A 20,209-nucleotide genomic window follows, 5' to 3' on the forward strand; every position below is an offset into this window, starting at 1 on the left:
GATTATTCACCCTCCAAAGCTGGATAAACATATTCCGTTCTTGGCAGGTCTACAGAAGTGACTGAGCTGCAATGTGTGATTTCTATGCCTCAATACAATAAAGGGCACATTCAGCACATGCAAAGGCCCATATTTGCATCTGAAAAATAAGAAACCAACTTGTCAATGTAGAGGTTGTATTAAGACTCTTATGTCCCTACAATTTAAAGAGTGCTAACATTTCAGAATTTTCTTTACTTAGTTTTGTTGGGATTTCCAGAAAAAGCTGTGCACAAAGACATAGGTTGTAGCAATTAGGGGTGATTTCTTCAGATTCTGTCTACTGCAGGAAGGAATTTTTTTTTAATGCAAATTTCCACCAAGCTTTTTTATCAAGCAGCTACTACAGAAAGAAAATGGGCAAGAACTTTACTCCAGTGATTAGTACAGAGACCACAATCAAGTACATTATGCTTCATGCACAGAATGGTCACTCTGTCTTCTCTAACTGCAAATTTCTTTCTGCAAGAGACTTCATACAATCAAGAACTCAAACTTTGAGTGTAAGGAGACAAGCAATAAAAAAATGTAAAAAGAGGCTATGTGGTCACTCAAGTATGTAGTCTTTTTGAGAACATTTTTTTTTTTTTTTTGGAGAGACTCCTATCTAACTTGGTGAAGTTTAACAAAACAAATATTTCCAGATGACAGAATACACTGAGGTGGAAGGAACCCACAAGAATCATCAAGTCCAACTCTTAATGAATGACCCATGAAGGGCTTGAAGCCACAAACTTGGTGACATTACCACCATGCTCCGACCAACTGAACTGATCTCAGGGTCATAAATTTCTCACAGATAAAAATTCGGCCATCATTTTTCACCTACAAAAGATTTGTGCTGGGCCATAATAGAAGCATCAAGCCTGTGTTTACCAAGAAACTGAAATGCAATAATGTCTAAGTCACTCAGATATTGAAATAATGAACTGTGATATTTCCAATGTCTAACTACTAAGCAACAGGCTATCTATAAAATTAGAATAACTGTTTCCTTTGGAAGATAGTCCTGTTCGCATTTTAAAAATCCAAAGTATTAGTGAAAAAGCTATAAATATTGTATTATTTCAAAATTATATTTAACAATGCTTAATAATCAAATTTCAATTTAAATAACAATCAGGTACTGACATTCTAGTATGTACTGAAGTGTTAGGATCTGTTTAAACACATGCATCACACCCAAATACACATCTATTATCAATAGCCACAAATAGACAAAGAAACATTTCTAACAAAAATAATCCTATGAAATCTGAAGTGAGTTACACCATCTCCTATTAGATCAATGGAACAGTAACAAAAAAACCTTGACAACTCTTAGAAATGCAGTAATACACTGCAAGTTTCAATACAATGACAATATTAACATTACAGATTAATTGGCTGAAATCTGTTGATCTTTAAATTATTATAATTCTTCCCTTTTCTTCCTATGAAAATGATCACCAAAGATCATTTGAGAGAATACTGAGTTATCACACTAGCTATTGAATGCATTTGCACCTTCTCTAATGGTTCATATTGAGCTCAGTACCTTTTTTAGCACAAATTAACAAACAATATCCCAAGGATTTCAAAAAAAGAGTATCAAGGACAGCCTTTGGAAAATAATTTTCTCTGTTAGATAAAGATGTAATTTGTATTACCATTATCCAAACACTCAAAGTACTTTGTGTGTTTATTTCTGCATTTTAGTCTTATAAGCAATTTTTATTTAAAAAAATTACAGTAAATTTAGCATTAACACGCTGAAAACTAACAGCAGAAAAAGTCAATCTTAATTACTCTATGTACCCCACACTTTATGATGTCACCAAGTGTCAAATTTTTAATGTTTTGATACTATAAAATGTACAGAGAAGACTATCTATGTGACTTTATGCACAAGGAATGACAAAGTTGATCTCAAATCTATAGAACACACCAACATATCACAAACTCAGAAATATTTGTATGCCTCTTAGCCTTTAATTTTTTATTCATAAATATATGCATTTGCATAATTATTTTAAATTTCATACTAAAAGTAATGATATTAGGAGCCTATCTGAAAAGTATAGATTAGAACACTAAAAAAGTCTAGATTAGAATTTAAAGTATCGTGACCATAGCAAGTGGTTCATAAGCCAGAACAACCAGCATAAATGCAAAAGCAGAGACACAGCAGCACAAACATTTATATAGCTTAGTTAAAGATTTTTGTTATAGTGCACACGTAGAATTTTCTTCTCAGATTATTTGCTCCCTTTAAAACCGCCCATGGCATTAAAACTAACGAAGGGCAGGGGATGCGCCTTCCCATGACAATCGAGGCCACTTCATTGGACAGTTCACTTAGAAATGCTTCTGGGAAAGTCTTCCAATTAATGTGTTGACTTGGAAGCGGGGAGTGAGGGATTCCCGTGGGCGCACACTGCACACATTACAGGACTCAGAAGGCCCTCAGACTGTGAATCCCATCCAGAAACAGAATCACCAGCACGTGTGCTCCAAGGTAAATGAAGAACCGTGAAGAACCAAAACTGGCCTCAAGGACTGCCAGGGCCTTCCCCTAAAATGAGGTAACTGCCTTTCACTGTATCAAACTGCTCCTCAAGGAAGGCCTGACTGCCAAGCAATGATGAAAAGGGACGCAGAGGACTGAGAAGCAGAAGCCTCCTGGGTCATATGGAAGCCCTGAGCCCTGCCCATGCCCAGCAGTGGCTTCCAAGGCAACACTCTCATGAAGTAGAAGTGGCAGAGCAAGATCTCCTAAAGCAATGTCTAAAATTCTTTCAGCATGTACTACAAATCCACAGCACAAATCCAGTTTTGTCTTAACTTTGCCAATTCAATTCAACAAGGGGATACATTGTTGAGTGGGCAGTGGAAGGAATATGGATTCAGGAACACTATATTTCTGAGACATAAATAAGGCAAGAAGACTGCTTAACACTTTATTCATTAACACAAAAAACTTCTTGTTATCTTCTCACCAATAATTGGCACTAAGTAAGTGAGATTGTGGTACTCTATTTGTGTATAATCTTTTAAAACAAAAAAATAAATGCAACAAGCCTTGTTTTTAATCAGGCTTTTATCTTTTGCAAATACGATGGAGGAAACTTCTAAAGATCTTATTTAGATTTTGTATTATGGCAGTCCTCCTACAGTAGGTAGAGCAATGTTTCAAAAAGTGTCTGATCGCATTAAATCCACATACACTTTTCTTACAAAAAAAAGGAGAGTAAGTAAATTATATGGATCAATTCACAAACTGCATTTTAGGAGGTTGTTCATTCTGTGTCTGAATATCAATGTGGAAGTAAAAAATGGCAGCATAATTAATATTTGTACATCTAAAAGATAAAAGTAACTGAGTCATGGAGTGAACTTTTGTAAACAACAGGCAAGCATAGCTCTTGTCTTTAGGTGTAAAGCATTCAAGTGAGTAACATCAAAATAGGAAAATATAACATTCACCATTTTTTCTTTTTTTATACACCTCAAACATAAAAATGCTTAAAAATATATGCTTGAATGTTAAAAAGCGCTAAATAATGTTAGATTACATAATCTGCTAAATACAAAAAAATTAACAACTCTTAAAACAGTAAGAATCAAACTAATTTTGTCATATTCAATGACGAATCAAATTAATTTTGCTATATTTAGATGATCAGTTCTTCAAGCAGACTGTCCAGCTTGGAAAAAGATAGGAGAGTGTTTTGTAAAACATACATAGGAGAGATTGTTATGGTAAGTTGTGTTTTGGTAGGAAAGATAAGTAAGTAAAAGCAGAAAAATCTGTGTAATTTACAAGTGAATATCATGAGGATGCCCAAGGGCAGATTATTAGTATTTTTGTGAAAGTGTCCTAAGACTATTAACATATAGCATAACTATAAGCTGTTTTGTGAATCTTAGCCCTAAAAACTTTCAACTGCCTAGTGCTTCCAATGTATACATAGGAATATTCCACCAATATCCAGAGCAGTACCGAGGACTAAAGAGCTCAAATAACAGCTAACAACAAATGCCAACAGTAGAAAAAAAATGCCTCAAGCATAATAAAAATTCTTGAATTGATGTACATGGTTGGTCTCCAGGAAAGATGCTGCATCAGAAATAATAGCAAGTTCAATAGCTGCTATAGCATGTTAGAACAGGTTCTTCACAGAGTTCCTTTTTCAATGTATTTGGTTTTTAATAAGAATGCTTTTTAGATTAAAGAGTAGTAGAAGACAAAATAAAAGTTAACAAGTTTTGTTCATACAACCAGTTGATTGTATAATTCATTTAGAATATTATTCACATGGGATATGAAACAAGAAATGCAGTGTTAAAGAAGGAGGCATTTATTCTCCAAGCTGTGAGCCATGAGCTAAGGCTCTCCAGGAGGCAGATTAGAAAGAACTCCTATATTTGACTGCACAGACTTGTGCAGACCTTCCTCCTTGGGACTTCACTTCAGGCATTTGCAGTGTGAAGTTTGGATTCTGTTTTCTAAAAAGTGCAAACACATCTATTACTGGCCTTCTCATGGAATATTTATTTTAAAAACATTTTTAAAATTTAATTTTGACATTAGTCTAGGTGCTGTAAGGCAATTATGAAATATTTTGAATTAGCTTTGCCCAGATCCTGCCACTGCTCTTCACCACTGCTGCCCTTCAAATTCTTCAAAGTACTCTGGCTTCATGACTTATCTCAATTATTTCATTCTCTAATTAATATTATTTCTAATACCAATGGTTCACAGCTTTTTGCAGATACATGAATTTGAATATGTTGGCTTGCAACAATAAACTATAATTTCAAGTGTTTCACCTGGTTCTTTAACCTTTAAAATCTTCAGCTGTATATGGATACCAGTGCTTAAAAGACTACTGTTGTCACCATTTAAAAGCCTTGGTGAAAATCACTTTTTGGCAAGATTCTGAAACAGTCATCTCCCTTGTATACAAGGGGCAATGAAATAAACCCAGAAACTACACCAGGCACATGTTTATTTTGAGTATCTAGCTAATTGTGTTTCCAGCATCATTCTTTCCTGCACTACCTTCCAAAGTATTATTTTTCTCCCTTAGTCGTTTATCTGCCTGTCTTTAGGCTTTGGCTTCCTTGCAGCAAAACCTACATAACCTGTAAAGTGTCAAAATATTTATGAAATGATAAAATAATACACAACAATACCAAAGACCCTCCAAGAAGGGAGCTGGTGATCCTAAGAGCCTAAGGCTGCACAACGCCTGTCCTAAAGCTCTTTCACCGTGGTGCACTGCCATTTACATGACTTGTTACATTAGCACTGAGACAAACAGCTCTTCACTAAGGGCCCTAACAGCCTCCCACAGCATCACAAACACCAAGAAACACAAATCAACTCTGAAAAGCAACCAACTAACAGATAAATCCTGGATATGTTTTCAAAAAACTCTGCTTCTAAACTCCTCCTTTGGAGGAGGTAAGTGAAATTGCAGGTGAAAAGAAAAAGAAAACTCAGAAATACAAGGTAAACCAAAACCAGAGAAGCAAGCAAATAAAACTCTGTTCACAACCTGAAATGAGAACTATTTTGAACATTACATATTTCCTCCATAAATGTCTGTGCTGGCCATGGGCCTATGGGCCCCATATGCAGATTTCATGTCCTCCAAATTTAGTTTATGAATCAGGAGAACGATGTACAATTTTTTCCTATAGCACAAGCAAAATGAACATCTGTTCACTTTTTGCCATGTAGGTTTATATCTGTGTGGGTGGGTGTGAACAGAGCTCTTGATGTGTAATAGTCCTCCCATCTGCACACCAGGTGGCACTGCATAGTTAATCAGAAGATAATAACAGGCATGAGGAGATTACTTACTTTTTGGGAAAGAGAGAGTAAATCAATCTTGCAGAGTTTTTTTTAAAACAAGGTACATTAATGCTTGCACTTTACTTTTTTTTTTTTTTTTTTTTTTTGGTGTGTAATTTCACTCCAATCAATTATATGATCTTATTATATCATTGTTTGAATGTTATGTTAATTAACTAAGAATGACTGCAATTACCACAAAGGTTCATTCCACAAGGAATTTCTTTTCTTTTTGGTTGATGTACAGTTTTAACCCTTGTAAGCAGAATATACTATTTAGAATACATTCAAACAACAATCTGCTTAAATTTACCTGGTACACTCACCTAACCCATCATTTCACAGCATTTAATAGACTCCTGAATACCCATATACAATAAAACTAACCACAGCAATTCAGCAGCAGAAGATGGAGGAATAAACAAGCAAAGCTTCGTTACTCAATGAGAGGTTAAGTAGAAAGTTAGTGCTGCAAGTTTAAGTCTACAAACACTGAAGTTGAAGCATTTAAGCGATTTCTGGGAATGAGTGCTTTAGATTTTTCTTAAAAGTTTACCAAATAAAATATTATTTGAGGATATATTTTTATCTGATATTCTCTAAGGACAGTGTAAATGTTACATAAAACACCTATGTTATGATAAAATATTAGAGAATAAGGCTAGAGAATTTTGTAAAAGTCTGCAGAAAATATGTTTCTAGTGAGAGTATTTCCATGTAGTCGTTTGAATGTGACATAAAAATGTCCTTTAAATATTTAGTTCATTCATTTATATTCAATTACATAGTTCTATAAAGAACCTGTTATGTATTTTCTCTTTCAAAAAGGATTTGAAATGCTTTGTGGAGTCTTAAAAGAATAACAGAATCCTGTTTTCCAAAGAATGCAGCTGAACTTCTAGAAGGATGACTAATAACAGCCTGGTATTTCTGCATTTGCTCTGATAGCCATGAGAGACATGGACACGTGTTTTGTTTTGGATTTTTTTATTGGTAAAAATCATATTCCACTCTGAAAATCCATGAAGAGACACAGTAACACAAAGTGTTCAGACTGCTCTGCTCCCCACAGGATACCCTTGGCTGCCTTCCTCTGCTGTCTCTGAGGACCACGTGCTCTCTCCTCAAGCCCCTCACCCCTTCATTGATTTCTCCTTTTGCTCTCAGCATGCTTATTCTCTGTTGCCCTGAGTCTCTATGGTGTTTACAGAAGGCAGCAACTGATGCAAGACTATTTTTTTTTAAGCAAGATTTTCAAAATGATCTGTCAGTTCAGTCACAAATTCTCCACAAACCCTTATCAAAAAGCAGAGCTGATTCAAGGCAGAGCACATTGAGTAATCTTCCAAATCAGAACAGGATAGGATTTTTTTTTTCTATGCTTACTTTTAGAGGTTGGTTTTAAAACTTTGAAAGTTTAATTGGGAGACTTAATTCATATTAATTAATGTTTGTGAGTAACAAACCCAGAAGTTTTGTAACTGGAAGAGAATTGGAATTCTAAGATGAAAACTTAAATGAATAATTCTTAATGTCTAATTCTTAATTAGCATTTTTAACTGCTCAATGAAATAAGACTATGTTTAGAAATTGCACCTACCTAAATGACAATGAAAAAAAGAACTAAAAAAATACAGTAGCAACTCCAAGAATATTGTTCCTCCCATTGTTTAGGTGCTACCTTTTGTTCCTTTAAAATTATCACTCATGCCATTGTCTAGTATTAATTTTGATGTAAGAAGCTGAGATTCGTGGACTATCCCTTAATACTTATGTCAGCTGTAAGCTGAAATTGTGGCTGCTGGAGAAAACCAGAAGCATGGTGTATCTCTTACATTGCCATTGCCTAGCTGGATCCTTACTGCTTATCCAGGTAACTATGAAAGCTTTTCCTAGGATTTAGTCTTTCCTAGCTCAACATATGCCTTTATAACCCCAAATTTCACATCAGTCTTCACAACCTAATTGGGAAAGGTAAGATGGAGGTAAGGTGTGACTCACACTGAGACCCCAGAGGTTGTCAAATGTTGGTGACACATACTGGCCACCTGATTGTTTTCAAGTCTAGAACAAGGTATTCTTCTCAACTTGGAGCCAGTGACTACATATACTGGCAGAGGAGAGCATCTTTCCCCTTAAGATAAATCATTGTAGCCTCAATGCTTCAGTAAGAAAAGGATTGAGGCAAAGCACACTCTTTTGTTATTATTAATTTCAAATAAGTCTGTTAACCTGCGTTTAGTGAACTTAGGAATGCTCACCTCTCATGTCAGAAACACAGCAAACAACTGATCAGAGCACACTTTTAACACCTGTCCAAACAGCTCTCACAAAAAGCCTTTGCTATCCATTTTTCTTGAATACGGTCACTCGCTAGAATGCTCAAACCTCAGTCACTGTGTTTTACCATTGACAGAACCTACAGTGGAGGGCACTTTCCCTACCACACACTATTCCCACAGGCAACAGATTTTCCCTGATGCATGACTGTGTGAAAAATAGTTTTCCAAGTTCTCTGTGCAACTCTACCTGCCCTCAGGTAGCTGGTGATTTACAAGTGATCTTCTGTTTCATGAATCACACATAGACTTTTGTACAATCCCAACTGAGCAAATCTTAAATTACATCTTATTTGCAAGACTAAAGGTGTGCTCTTCAAAGATCACATTGCTGCAAACAAGCCCTCTCACACAGTACTCTCATCCTATCAGGGATTTCATTTTCTTTTACACACTCATTATTTATTTTTTCCACTAACAGGGAAAATTTAAAACTACCATTTTTCTTTTCCATCAAGGCACAAATTCATTCTGAAGCAAATTACAACAAAAAATAAATCTTCCTTTTTATGTAAGTAGCTCCATAATTATTTTACCCCTATGACTCAGAGTAATGTCCAAATGTGGTATTTCATTGAATATGTTTGTTCAGTAGACAAAGAACACAAAAAGAAATGCAGTTCAGACTCATTATGGAGAAATGGCTGCTGCTGAGAGCTTATAAATGCTCTATTGCATTAATAACTTCAACTCCACAGATACACAACCCCTCAGCATGCCCTCCCCCTCTCTCACTACCGCTATGCAAGGCCACAAGTCCAGTGGCTTACACAGTACTGCAAAAGTCAGATGACAGGCAGACAAGGGGTACAGAAAGGGCATCATAAATGCAAGGTAGTGTCCAATAACAAAATTTTGTAGGTACACATAATCCTCCATTAGCATTTATACCCTCTGTTTCCTAGTACAATCAATGAACACATGCTATAAGGAGAATTATGCTTCAGATACCTTCTCTTGTTTATTAAAATTCTGGCTGTGTCCCTTTACCTAGTATCTGTATGGCAAAATGTTGTCAGTAGGTGTATATATATATATATATATATATACATAAATATTTTCTAACCAAAAAAAATTTATATTAGCATAGCTTTATTAGGGTCAGAAAATAAACCCAGATAAATAAACTGAACACTCCAATTCTATGTGAAGTGCTCAGTGGTCATTTCTGCTGACACCAAACTGAACTGTTATTCTAAGCTTGAGTCAGAAATGCAGAGGAATGATGCTGATGTTAAAAAAATGACTGAGATTTTTTTTCCTAAGTGCTAGACTCACAGAAAACAAATTCTTATGAATTAATTCCTCATTGGTGAAATTTCACAATGTGGTTTGAAAGACATGGATGAAAACAATAAAAAATAAAAGTTGCACCATTTGCCTCGTATACAATTACATCAAAATATGATACATCAGAATTTCTATACATGGAAGTTCTCTAACAATGTGAGGATTTAGGATTACATAAATCACAACACTCTGTGCTATCATTACACGACAGAATAGACCTGCAAAGCTTATTATACTGCATAACCAGATGGTAAACAACAGTTGTCGTTGTACTAAGAATTACATCTCTGTAATCAATAATAGGAAGGAGGAACAGTTGGACAACTTGTTTCCTATTATGTTCACTTAGGCAACGTCTAGATCAATAAAGAGCATTAAGCCTCATACCAACTGTAGACAATGCCTGCTCAACATGCCTATCATATGGCAGCAATGGGTCCAGCTGTACTTCAAAATAATTGTAAATGGATAATAATTCTAATCTAACATTAAAAAGAAGTGATGATTCAAACAGCAGAGAGGCGCAGGACTTCTCTAGTATATGAGAAAAGACAGACCCGTGATGCCAGTTTTGTACAAAACAAAATCAGCTTGTTTTGTTAACCCACTCCATAAGTACATTTCACTACAGCCTAGCTGAAGGATGTTACACATTTTATATGGATGAAAGAAAAAAAGCAACCAAGCATGATATCACTGGCTTACATATAGACTCAGTAATTGTGTGGGTGTAGTAAGCTGTTCGCAAAAATTGAAAACTATACTTGTGTATCCCTCTAGGCCAATATGGCAATTAATTACAAGCAAATTTTTAGTTCATCCATTTTTAACTATCTAAACAAACAATAAATCAACCCATTTGGCTACATTCACATATTACTTAAAGAGCTGTAATATAAATCTGAAACTTTTAGTAATCCTCTTAAGGCCACTAATTTTAGCTTCCTGATTTTAATTTTTTTCTTATATTCCATACTTCCACAATTCACCAAATTAAAGCTTTCTCCCATCATGTTATTAACAAAGATACAAATTCCAGTTTATTCCTAGGCAGTTCTTCAATTTCAGTAGGACAAAACATGGGACCATGAGCTCTTCTTACCTATTCCAATAAAGACTGCTTTATAGCCATCTTCTTTCAGTGTACAGAGTGTCATTCCATCCACTGCAAGGCCTTTCCTAAAAATTATCTGAAAGAATTAAAAATTGCTTGGTAAAAATTGCAATTATAATGAAGCAGCACATTCTGCATGGTAAACTAACAAACGTTTTCAAAATTATTAATGATATAAGTTTTTATTTAGACTTGTAAATGTTAATCCTTATTTAGACAAGAAATAGTGTCCACAGTGCAGTAATTGGTGTTCATTTATTCATTTATTGAAAGAAATAACTTACAGCAATCAAAACACACCTATAATCTATACTTGTTTCTGATCAATTACTTTTTGATTCCAGAAGCAAAAGGTGCAATTTTTTTATTTTTTTTTTTTTTTTTGAAGAGCCATTCTCCATCATCAGTCCTGCTCTGAGCAACCACTGCCCAGGCTGAGCCCCTAGAGGAGCTGTAGGTGTGGAAAGGGAATGGTGCTCTCTGCATGCTCAGGAAACCAAGGACGCAGTCCCTGTGCAGAGGTCATGCAACTGGAGATACACACACCTTTTGTTCATCACTCCTAACACCAAGCCCTTTGAGCACAAAAAGTGTATGTGATTCCTCTTCTGATATTTCATACTTCTTGACATAGGTAGGTGTGTTTTTATCTCCACATCTTAGACTCTCTGAACCTGAATGTTTTCCCTCAGGTTTTTTACATCACATGTGATTTTACTTCACAAAATGTAGTGCTGTTGTGTAAGCCCTTTACTTTGTGATCTTAACAGTTTAGCCTTCAAGTCACTGTGAATCTTGTTTGTTATTCAATCTGCCTATATTTCATTTAGTACACTTTTCAGGTTGGTGGGGAAAAAAAGGCAGAAATACAAATCACACTACTTAAAACATTGACTTTCTTTGTCTTTGGAGATTTAGTATAAATTTTATCAGCGGTGAAAAGCTATGTCCTATTGCAATCCTTAAAACAATACAGACTCCATAGTCACTTGCAACAAAAGACACTCCATAAATTGTCGTTACATTTTTTTATCCTGTTGTGTACATATGTTATGAAAACCTAGATTATGAAAACCTAATGAAGGAATTTAAATAGCAATGCTATTGTATGTGAGGATTCATAATACTTCTAGGGCCTACCTCAGTAATCCTTATCTAGCTGACTAATTCTTACTAATTTCAGTGGAATTACTTGAATAAACAGCGCTACTGAGCATTTACACAACACAGCACCTTTCAGCACAGATTTTAAATGCTTTAAGTAAACACCAGAAAATATTTCCAGCTTAAAGAGGTACAAAGCTAAGGTACTTATTTAACCAGCTTGCCAAAGGGTCAATTGCAAACCAATGGCAGAGCTTGGAAACAAATTTACATTGAGATTCTCTGCTGCACTCCAGAACCACAGAGGACTTACAGGTCAGGATGACATGGTGGCTCTATCACCATATCTCCATCTCCATTCTAGAGACTTTGTCATAACAGAGAGCCCTGGGAACTGAGGCTACAAAGGATTCCCAGCAGTCTATGCCCAGTAATTTTGTCTAAAGGTGTCTCAGTGCTCTGTTTAACACCATCCCTCACTAAACCTCCATTCATTCTGTCAGTCTTTTCAAGGGTTGCAAAGAGAACCTTAAAGTAGAAAAACAGACCTGCAGCACTTTAAACCTTATCTTGCATCTTACTAGCATTTTTATAAAACCCAGGCAAGATAAAGTTCTCACTCAGGTCTTGTGACAACAGTCTACTTCTTTTACAAAAAGAATCAACATGAAAGAATTCAATGCAAGAATTTCTTGTTTCATGGAAGGCTTTAGTGTGTTAAACATAAAATATCCCTCCTCGTACTCAAAATTTTGATCCAGTGGTACCTTCTAAGTTTGTAACTTCTATTAAAATGTGCAACAATTGTAAATACTATCTAAATCTTCAGCTCAAGTCCTAAATTACAACAAATCACTGTTCCCATTATCTATAAACAACACACATTTATTTAACAGAATAATGCATAAATATTGCTTTCCAAGAAGTTGAATGGACTGTTACTGTTTATAACAGATGATCATGTTAACACTTTAATTTGATGCATTTTATTATAAAATTAACTTGGATGCAAGACTGTATGATAAACCATTAAGAAAAAAAACTCAGGGAGAACGAACAAAAGAAGTAGCAAGTATGAATGGTTTAAGTAGTGCCAAACTTGCATGAAAAAAACTTGATTAAAAAAAATCAAATCATTCCAATAGCTACATTGAACCCCTAAAGCAATTTAGGAATTTGTTTCTTACAGACAATTAATCACATGCAGGCATTCCAGATGAGAACTATTGATTGCCCTTTTCCAAACTAGTGGCATTCAGACAGGAGACAGACAAATGCCCTGAGCAAGAGGAAGCATCTTCCTGCCTCTGTCTAGCATAGCTTTTAATCGTTCTTTACTAATGTGCATGACATTTTGCTGTTAATCTTTGGCAGAGTTCTTTTTCTTTTTTTTTCTTTGAGCTATACATAGGCAGGATGTATTTTTCATTACCTTCACTCCAAGATCCTTCATAAGTTCAGCTTCAAAATTCACTACATCATATGGCAAACGGAACTGGGGGATTTCAGACATACTAAAACAAATAAAAATGCCTGTAACTGTTAAGAAAATATTATTTTTATATTTTTTATTATTATTTGCTAAAATACTTATACCTTAGATAATTTTGACATATGTGAATGGAAATGTGCTGAAATGTGACTCTTGACTTTTAATTGTTAGAGTGACAAAAAAGCATTATTCATCCAATGCTAAAAATATAGGCCAGAAAGGCAGTATACCTTGAGGCCAACACTGCTCAGTCTTGTACGTGACTAATCAATATATGTTGAGTTCCAAAGGACTTTAGCTCCATTCCTTTTGTTCACCAGAATACGTAACACTAAGCTTAGGATACCCATTTAAAAAAAGACCTCATGGCTACTGAAAGCAAAGTGACATAGCAATCTTTCATTAAGCTATCCAATATGAGTATCAAATTTCCCATACAATTTTTTAAAATAGGTACATATGCTATTTTGAGCTAGAGTATTTAAAACTGTACCTCCATTTCTACTTCATAAATTTTTAATTATTTTTCAGGATGGACAAATACTTTATCAGCTGTTGACTTCATGACTGTTTTTCAACTTAATGTTTATTAACTGGCATTTTTTCGTCCTGGGGAAGATTAGGAATGACATCTTCAAGTTCCCAGAATCACAGAAGGGGAAAACTGCAGTGCCAGTATAGAATCTCAGTTTGTATCTACTGATCTACTGATACAAATCTTATATATATATATATATTTTATATTATATATTTTAAAAATATATATATATACTTATCTCCAGTGAAATGAAATCTATATATGCCAGTTTGAAATTCCTAGTGCAAAACATGTGGCAGATAAACACAGTGAAGTTAAACTTTAGATACTTTTGTTCAATAAAGATAAAAACCTAAATATGCAGAAAAGTAAAGGCTTCTCCCCAGATACTTCTAAGCTTCAAAAGGTCTAATCTGTTTTCAAATTATTGAATCTGTAATATCCATAACAAAGCAGAGGCACAAGAGATTCACTGCAGCTTATTTTACATATGGATAGTAACCATACCATCTTCAGCATCTTACTTGGACAGGCTAGAAGAGTTTTATTTCTTTTAAGTTGCATCAACTTTAATTATATTGATAAGAAACTGGTGTTCTTCCTTTCTTCTAATACTGCTCTTTTTACACATTTCTTGACCAGTATGCAATGAGAAGTGTTATAAATATCAGATATAATGAATGTGTCAATACAACTTTCACAAGTCATGCTAAATAAAGGTGTCTGAGGCAGAAACTAATGTATCAATATGATTCTGCAACAGAGATTCAATAAAGAAATCTAATAAAAAAAAAAGGAGAGTTCTATTTTCCAGGCCACCTATGTATTTGTTGAAGCCCTGACATTTCCACAATATGCTCCCAGAACACCACTGCTTGTGTTACATTGCTGGTAGAATCCGAAAACACTTTTTTTTGCTCTTATTAAACACTTAGTTTTATGCTGTGAGGTATACCTACATGTATACCTCATTAACTATGAAAATAGGCTTTTTATGGAAGTCAACTATACATCAATAATTCTGATACAATTTCTTTCAGCAGCAGCAAATGGTCTCTGACTCTGTAATGGAGAGACAGAGGGGAAAAGGAGAAGGGGCAGAGATGGAGGAGGAACACAGTGGATGCCAAGTGTCCCACAAATTCACATTGACCTCAAATTTGACCCAAGTCAGAGGTGCTTGGACAGGTGCTTGGTGTTTCTTAGTGACCTCAATTTACTCCTGCTCAAGGGACAACTCCTTGGCATAGTGAAAGTATTTTGGTACATTGTAAAGTAGTGGCATGGATAGGAGCCAAAGAGCAAAGCCTATTCATGGTCTCTAAGCAAGAGTATGGTGTGCTCATGCCTACTCTACTATAAAGCATAAATTTTACACAACTGGTGAAATTTTCATATTTATGGGCAGGAAAACCTGCCCATAAATATGAAAAATCCAAACATGTTCAGAGAAGCACAGATTTATGTTACATTTAAATATCCCACCACAGGAATTGCAATCACTAGACACCTTTCTAGCATCAAAATATTATGAAAATTAGCTATGATGCAAGAAACAACCTAATTAAAAACAATTGGAAAAAACTTTAAGACTACAAAAACACTGCCATAAGAAACAGCTCATTCCAAATACAAAATTGATTTGGTCTTCTTAGCAATTTGCAATAGTTCATGAAGCCTTCAAAATACACACATCAATAACCTACATTTGTTAAAAGATATGCTGCAAATACTTAGAAATGCAATAAGGGATGACTTCTGCCACAGGCCAGCCTCCCTTCTGTTTCAAGATTAAAATAAGGACAAAAGGAACTGATGTCTTTAAAACACACATGAGCATTTCTACAGTGAATAGAAGTAAAATTTGACCTAGATTGATACATGTTAAGACTCAAAAGAAAGAAATATATTTTAAAATACACTCCTTGACTATTAAGGATACTAACAGAACAGGCAAAACTCTGTGTAAGGCTTTTTGCATTAGGGGAAACAGGCAAAACATTATTTTAAATTCAAGTTAAACCATGAAGAACTTAAGATCATACTGCTTCAAATACACAAGCACGTACTAAGCAACTGTAGCATTGTACCACAGCACATTGTCCCTGAAGCACCTGCAGGAAGTCCTGCACTGTATTGCCAAGTCCAACCTGTTACCAAAAAGAGCCATTTTGTTAAAAACCTAAACCTCTTATTAATTCTGACTGTTTTACAGCAACAGACTGATTTTCATCTGGTATTTATGACAACACGTGCTATTGAACAGGTAAATAGGTATTTCACATACTAAATTTGCAATCCCCTATGGTAACTAGTTCAAGTAAAAGAGCTTCACAGTTAAATGCCTATGGATTAACACCTTGGTAATTGGGTAGAATAATTCTGAACCTCACTGGGAAAAATGCAAGTAATCAGTTCAATTTCTTCAAAACCAATTCTCTTCTTGCAGAGCACTGAATAAGTATTTGACATTATGACATTATGGATCAATTTCATTAACCGTGTCAACTCTATTGATCCCAGTGATGCTGCATTAAGAAATGTAAGTGCATCACCCTTCTTTTTCTCTCTGTTTCATTACAATTTTTATTTTTTAAACACATTGTGTGAGAGCATTTGGTACTCTTACACATCTTAAATTGTAGAATTTAATTTTGATTCTGGATGGCTTGGATTCCACTAGTCAGTGTCTGAATTATCGCATAAAAAGGGATTCCAACAAAGCTACTAGATTTGACCACAGCCAGTACTGCAGTGGCAAAAATTAATTTTCTAGTGTACTTGCAAATACTAGCCAAGGGTTTGCCATACAAGAAAATTGCGAACGTACCTTCCTTTTTGTATTTGTAATTTTTTGAAAGTTGAATTGCAGAGGGTTTATTTCACCCATATGCCATGGTCTGCTAAAGCTGCATCCACTGATGACTGATTGCCACTGTCACCTCTATTTGCACAAGGTAGTCCGGGAAAGCATGCTAAACCTAAATTACTATCTGTCTAAAGAATTTTAAACTTTCTTTCACTAGGGATACAGGTATTTAATCTTATTTTTGAAGTTCTGCATAAGGGAAAATGCTTTCTGATAATTTTCTAATATGTTAATTTGATAATAATAATTGCACCCCAGAATTTAACATACAAAGAGAATATAGGAGACAGCCACCAGATTTTCAGTTAAATTTGCCTGGAACTATTCCTCTTTTAACACGAATGATCAATTATTCAAATAAGAAGTGACTTTTAGAGATTTGAAATCTTCTATTCTCTTCCTTGCTAAAAGTCAAGCAATCACATATAAACTATGTATGTACAACAGTTTTCATTATGCTTTCTACAATAATTGGAAACATTGCTTTGCTGTCATTGTTTCATTACCTTAAGCCCCCAAGGTACTCCTGCTTTTCAAATATGGTGATGTTTGAATAGCCCAGTCGAGCCAAAAAGGAAGCACAACTTAAACTTGCAGGTCCTGCACCAAGAAGAGCTATCTTCACCTGATATGCTTCAGGCATATTTTCTAGAGGAGGTAAGGACGGGTTTCTGATCTGAGGAATATTCATGGCTTTGAAAACCTGAAAAGCAATACAATCAACAGATCAAACACTTCACATTCCCTCCTTAAATTTTATTATGACTGACATGATGGAAGCTTCTGCTAGTACTGTCACATAGCTGATATATTATAGCAAACTCAAAACATTTTAGAGGTTTCCAAATGACATGATCTGTGCATTTGTGAGGGATGTTGTATTAGCAAGGTTTGGTCCTTCTATGGGCCTTTTTGTTTTAAAAATCTCTGAAGTCAGGTTTTTCACTACTATAACTTGTACAGAGAAGACAGATCCAGACTACCAGTAAGAGAATAAGAATGCAAAGTCAGCCAGATGGCAGAGAATCTCTGCAATGCCAAAAAATTTCCCTGCAAACAAATTATTCTCACTAGTAGAAAAATACCTCTGTAAGTAATGCAAAGGATTATAGTGCCTGTAAAGGGGCTTTGCTTCCTCAAGAGACAACCTGAATGATCCTGGGAAAATCACTTATAGCTTGAATTTTAGAGGTGGTATATGACAAACTTTAGGCGGGTTTGAAATGCTTTTTAGGAACCACACTTAGTCTTCAGTGCTATATTTTCATTGTTAATCCATGCTTTAGATGCTTTCTCTTAGATATTTTTTATAGGACTTTATTTCAGTTTCTTACCTATCTTATTTAATTTGTTGTCTACTCTTTAAATGGGTTTCCAAAAACCACAGACACACCTGAAAGTTAGACTGTTCTCCCTATGCCCCAATTATTCATTCACCGCCATAATGCTGATGATCTGCTCCAACCTGTCCTGACTATTAAAAATACTTAGGAACTATCTCTGCCCACTGTTGTGCATTTCTACAGAACCCAGGGGGCCGCTAACCTGGTGGTAATATCACACAAGTTTCCAGATTTGCATTAAATCAGTTCTATACTCAGATATACAGGTAAGAGGCAAAGGCAGAAATATTCTGCATTGCCCAAACTAGATTTCATTCTCCTCTGCAATTACATAAATTGTAGGGAAATGAATTGAGTCTCTATCTTGTATGATCTACAAAAGGGAAAATAATAGACTTATAGCCTTAGAGGCTACTAAACATTAGAAGCATGGAAGAACACAGGTACATCTTTTTACTTTAGGCATTAGGAGAAAAATGTTTAACCCAAGCAGTATATAACTGTAGCAGACAAAAGAATTCCAGAGTGCATTGCATGGGGATTCTCAGTATTATCACAAACACTCTCAGTGTAGCATCTCAAGAACTACCAGGAGACCACCCTGTTCCCCACCTATTTCAATGCAGAGCTGTGTTCCCTAAGTACTGACTAGTCCTCTAAAATACATACACTGATATTTGCCTTAATAAATATCATATTTAAACTATTTAGAAGCTTACCAACAGATTTTACTTTCCTTACGACTCAAGAAGCAAAGGGTTTTCACATTAAACTTTTGCAATTCCAGTCATGATTAGAATTTTTCATTTATATATTGAATCAATGTTCATTTTCTTCATATGCACTTGAGCACTCATGCTAGGTAAACCAATGATTAGTTCCTTCCCTCTCTAAAATTTCTGTGTCAAACTCCCCCAGTCTTTGTAAATTGACACAGCGGTTTAACAAACTGCATGAAGCAAGAGACAGATAATTGTTTTAAAGAAAGAATCATTTAAACCTGACAATTCATACAATATGGGAAAGTTTAATGTGGTTATTAATGGATTTCACAGGCTGAAAAGCTCATATTGCACTGTGAAACTAGATTATGATAACCCAAATGCAATGATATTTCTAAAATGTCTGCTTTGTTATATTAATAAGAAATTGCTTGAATTATAGAAAATTTTCATTAGTCTCATATAGTTGTTTAAGAAGGCTATTCAGTAACAAAAATTATATAACTTGCATATTTAATGTGCATATTGAACACCCTGAATATGCATATGCTTAACAAATTTACTACCAAATTTACTTTATTGTTAACATAACTATTTTTATATGTATTATTGAATAGTCATACCCATCAAATAAATGTTACACTGAAGTTCCACACTACTGTAGTGCAGTGTTAAGCTTCAGAAACCAAGCACTCATGCAGAAAATCCTAGGAGTTCAGGCTGAATGGTCAACTTTAATTCTGCCTATTTGCAAACAGGGTAAAACTGTCTTTATGCAGCACAGTCAGCTTGTGTGGCAGTATCTTGCCATCTGGAATTCAGTGGCAGTTTTGCATATTAAGGCTGGCAGGGTAACTGTGTGAAAATAGCAAACTGCTTTAATGCATTTCAAAAGATTTTTACTCACCTCATGCTGAAGTTTCCCTATACTGTAAGTCACTTAATTAAATACCACTGAATTCCCCTGTATAAATCCTTTGGTGGCTAGAGATGAGTAACTGGCAAGCAAGTGTTCAGTGGCACATTACATTCAACTGTCCTTTCTGCTTCAGACTATGCTCAGGATGCAGGTAAAATTGAATACTATTACCCTTCTTTCCACTTTTGTTTCAAAAACATTATTTCTTTCTTGTTTGGTGTTTGGATGGAGTTTTTATTTTGTTTTGCAGGGCTTTTTAACCAAGACCTATTCAGGAAAATAAGACCAAGTGATGAATTTTGAAGCAGAGTCTCTCAGTGAAAAGCCTCAGTCATCATCCTCATATCTGCCTTTCCTTCTGGTTCTCATACACCGTCAAAGGAGATCAGATAGTTTAACAACAGATGCTAATAACATTAGGCATTTAGTCTTCAACTTTTTGTCAAATACGACACAATTATCATTACTTCACTGTCAAGGGCCTATTCAAATTAAACCCACATTAATTCTATCCACTTCTTATGTCTTATGTCTATTAGAGTCCTCCAACAGGATATCCCAGCTTATAAAACATGGAGACTTAGTCCACAAGTGAGCT

General features: G+C 35.1%; 1 protein-coding gene across 7 annotated transcripts in view; it reads right to left on the bottom strand.

Moving 5' to 3' along the window:
- DPYD (dihydropyrimidine dehydrogenase) overlaps positions 1–20,209 on the bottom strand; it is a 336,858-nt gene that overhangs the window by 207,550 nt on the left and 109,099 nt on the right. For 5 of the 7 annotated variants that reach the window (XR_013340469.1, XR_002464965.1, XM_021525448.1 and 2 more), the window contains exons 6-8: positions 17,134–17,330; positions 13,161–13,242; positions 10,613–10,700 (exon numbers count right to left, since the gene is read on the bottom strand). Coding sequence is in view for 4 of the 7 variants with exons in the window: in XM_021525448.1 (XP_021381123.1) it covers positions 10,613–10,700; positions 13,161–13,242; positions 17,134–17,330 (367 nt within the window). In the remaining 3 variants the exon portion in view is untranslated. The remainder of the gene's footprint in view (positions 1–10,612; positions 10,701–13,160; positions 13,243–17,133; positions 17,331–20,209) is intronic. The other 2 variants (XR_013340470.1, XM_021525458.1) reach the window with 2 other exon arrangements.

The sequence above is a fragment of the Lonchura striata genome, chromosome 9, assembly GCF_046129695.1.
Source record: "Lonchura striata isolate bLonStr1 chromosome 9, bLonStr1.mat, whole genome shotgun sequence".
Classification (NCBI taxonomy): Eukaryota; Metazoa; Chordata; class Aves; order Passeriformes; family Estrildidae; genus Lonchura; species Lonchura striata.